The 3,703-nt window shown below is 51.8% G+C and overlaps 1 protein-coding gene across 1 annotated transcript in view; it reads left to right on the top strand.

Moving 5' to 3' along the window:
- The window catches only part of LOC104500581 (mitochondrial fission factor homolog A-like), a 7,085-nt gene that overhangs the window by 1,517 nt on the left and 1,865 nt on the right, over positions 1-3,703 (top strand). The window contains exons 3-5 of the mRNA XM_010144246.1: positions 1-120; positions 899-987; positions 1,948-2,109. The exon at positions 1-120 is cut by the window's left edge and continues 24 nt beyond it. Of these exons, the coding sequence (XP_010142548.1) occupies positions 1-120; positions 899-987; positions 1,948-2,109 (371 nt within the window). The remainder of the gene's footprint in view (positions 121-898; positions 988-1,947; positions 2,110-3,703) is intronic.

The raw sequence follows: 3,703 nt of genomic DNA on the forward strand, positions 1-3,703 counted from the left end.
AAGGTTCCCTCTGTCGTCGTGCACGTGTCCCCGGACTCCTCCGCGCAGCCCACTCGCCTTGGGGAGCTCCGTTTTCTGCATGTAGCCAGCAGATCAAGCTCCCAGAAATGCAAACGATTGGTATTGTATTTAGAGCAGAAAAGGTTGTCTGTGGTGGGATGATGTAGCAATCTCAGTGCTGGGTTTCTCCAGAGGTCTGTTATCCCAAGCCAGAATTCATCTTCCAGAGTGCTACCTCCTCCTAGGAGTCATAGGAGTGAGGATATAGGGATGGTGTGATCTCTTTCTTTTCCATAACGAGTACATGCCTGTGTGCTGGGACATCAGTTCAGCCAAATCCTACTGCATTTTGTGAGCAGGAGATAGGCTGAGGTAGGTGCAGTCCCTGCACAACCTCCAAGGAGATAACTCCTTCTGCTACTTTTGGAGCCCCTTTTCAACCCCTGTTTCTCCTGGATGAAGTACAAGACGGAGCTGTTTCATCACTGCAGCATAAAGGGTTCTGGTGTCAGAGTTGAAAGCACATTTTAACCTTGTGTGAAACTTAATTCCAAGAGACCCCTGACGTGGGCAGTGAAAGGCTTGGATTGGCTGCTGGAGCTGCTTATCTGCCTTCTCAAGTGCTTTCACTTCCCTGAGATTCAAGAGCCATTCCTGGATGTGTTAGGTTCAGGATTTTTGATCTGAGTAGAGATCAGATCAACAGGCTCCTTGCTGGTGACCTTCACCCTGCTCTGAGCATGTCTCCCCATCTACTCCAGCATCAACTCACCAAGTCTGGGGCTCTCACCACTGAGTGCTTTCCCCATGCTGACGAGCTCCTGGTACTGCAGGGCACCAAGCTGAGCTCTCTGGTGCAGGGTCTCTGCGCTAACGTGGTCGTGTTTGATGTCAACAGGGCCATCTCGGCAGCAAGTCACGGCGGGAGAGGAGTCCAGGTGACTGTGCCCAGCTGGCCTTGCACAGCCCGGGCCAGCGCCATGAGCGGTAAGCACAAACCCAGAGCCACCTGGGGTGGGTGGGGGTCAGCATCTCCTGTGTTTTGTGCTGCTTTGATTCTCTCTGTGGCGTCAGTGCCCCGAGAGGCAGGGTACCCAGACTGGGGTAAGGTAATGCCTCGCAAGTCCTGCTCTTGCATGAGAGTAATGTGGCTTCTGGTCTCAGAGAGGTTTGTGCCAGGCAGTGTTGAAGGCAACTGCATTGGTTCCCAGAGTGATGAGCTTTCTCTGGGGATGCACATAGGGGAGCACACTGTCAGTCCTTGCCTGGCCATTGGGCCAAGAGGACCTTGCTGCCCACTCTGGCTTGTCCCAGTCTCTCTGGCTCTGCCCGTCTTCCTCTCACTGCTTTGCAACGTACTCTCCTGTTCCAGCACCAGTGTGGCAGAGTGCTGGGGGCTACAGGCAGGTGACCACTGGCAAGTGAGGCATCAGGGCTTAACTGGATTTCTGCAAGGGTTGTTGAAACTTTCGGTGTCTTGCAGGCACAGTGGGCAAGAGCACGCTTGCTTTTCAGCTCTTTGAGCATAGCTTGTGAGCAGTAGCATGGTAATAGTGATCCTTTGCTCGTGGCCTTGTGCTCTGGAGATTCTCTAGTGGAGAAATTGTCTCTAACTTAATCCCAGAGCAGAGCCATCTTCCCCCCTAGAAATCCAGGGTTGTCCTGGGTGGCAGCAGAGCTGCTTTCTGCAACCCCTGTGAGAGCAGCTGTTGGAGGTCTGGTTATCACACAGCCATGGCTGGGTTTGGAGGACTCGGGCAGCTGCCTTTGAGCCTGGGGACTGCTAGAGAGGGTTCTTCCACCTGGTCACTTGGGGGTCTGGGTGCTGATTACATTGCCCAGAGGTGCTTGGAGCTTCTGAAGGGGTGAAGGTTGTGCCAAACACCAGGTTGTTCCTGTGTTGTATGAGACTAGGAGATAACAGGATTGATTCCATGTGCACCTCAGGCCAGATGCGTGCTCCCGACCCGCGCGCAGTGCCCTGCTGCCCCTACACACGAAGACAGGCAGGATCTACTCCATGCAGAACATCTTCCAGACTGTGTACCTTCTGGGCCAGGTGCTCTTCCACCATGTCCAGGACTGTCTGCAAGACCCAGTGCCATCCAGGTGACTTCAGCTTGTCTTGAGCCACCTCTCTGTCATTCTGCAAGGACTTGCCTTTGCCTTGCTAAGGCAGGAGCCAGGCATGAGCTCTGTAAACCACAGGCTGCATGGCACGGGAGCAGGATGGTCCTGTATGGCTGCCCCAGACTCTCCTTCTCACCTATCCTGTCTGCCAGGTCCAGGTGTCTGGCCCAGCAGCTCCTGGGTGCTGGGTGCTCCCTGCTAACGCAGCCCAGCTTGTGTCTCCTGCTTAGCCTAACACCAGGGCCCCAGGCACCTCGAGTGATTGAATGCTGCCTATGACATTGCTGGGATTTAGCTGCTGTCACTGCTGAGCAAGTGCTAACTTTTCTGTGTGCCTGCAAAGCTTGATGGAGAGAAATATGTGAAGGGAATCAAAATCCAGAACAGATGGCTTGACCCAGGTCCCGTCTTTGAGACACCCTCTCCTGAAAGTTCCCAGTACCCTTGGCTGTACCTTGTTCACTCATAATTAACCTTTTCCATGAACTGACTGCCCCAAGTTGCTCATCCCATAGCCAGTGCCTCTGCCCAGGGTGCGGTGTGCCTGCATGCTCACTGGAGCAGGTGGACAATGACTTCAGTCTCTGGATGTGCTGGAGCAACTCTCTCCACCACACTTCTGTCCCTGCTAGTGCAGTAAATTTAGCATGTTCAAAGGCATCCTTGCAGCCTCAAGGTGTCCCCACTGCTCTAAGGCTGTTGAGCACCCAGAGGAGTGTCTAAATACTTGTAGTTCTCCTTGATGAAAGCCTCTAGGCAGAAAGGAAGGAGAGTGAGCATCCATCAGTGGTGTGTCAGTGGCACATCCCGCCTTCCCTCCCCAGCTGGCAAGGAGGTGCAGGCAGCTGAGCTCACTTCTGCCCGCAGATGATGTGAAGTGATGTCTCTGCTTTTAACTGCAATAGGCTTGACTTATTTTTTAACAAAGTCTGGGTAGGCCAAGAGATATGGTTAGTGGCTACCTGAGACCTTTTCCTTCCTCCCATCAGCAGTAGAGGAGGTTTAAGCCACAGTACCATGAAAGGTGGAAGTTTGTGAAGCTGCTGTAATACAGTAGGGTTCGTCCTGGGCCCCTCCCCAGGTCCTGATCTTCCTTTGCACCCAGACACTTTGAAAAGCCTCTTCCTTGTACTTTGCATCACTTCTGATGTATATCTCTTCAGTATGACATCTTTGTACACCTATGCACCAATAAAAATAATAAAAAAAGACTGAGCTGACTCATTTGTCCTGGAATTTTAGTAAAGAAAAGTCTGGTCTCGGACAGTGACCTCTTGAAGGGTATGACTCATTGGAAGGTACTTTCTAGTCTCTGCTCTAAACGGAGTTCACCTGTATCAGCTGAGATTTTTCAGTCAAAAGCTCTTTTTTTAATGGCTCTGTGTGGGGGCGAGTTGGATTTTCTGTTGTGACTTTCATTTTACACCGCAGCTACGTTACATGGAGGTATATCGCTCAGATGTATTTTCAGACAGAGGTTCACTGGATCTCTGCACACTGTTTTGGCTTGTCTTCAGTGAGATCAACATAATGTTGAGTAAAGGCAGTAAATACCGTCTCCTCTCTCAGGTCT

Source organism: Buceros rhinoceros, unplaced genomic scaffold, assembly GCF_000710305.1.
Source record: "Buceros rhinoceros silvestris isolate BGI_N320 unplaced genomic scaffold, ASM71030v1 scaffold33169, whole genome shotgun sequence".
Taxonomy (NCBI): Eukaryota; Metazoa; Chordata; class Aves; order Bucerotiformes; family Bucerotidae; genus Buceros; species Buceros rhinoceros.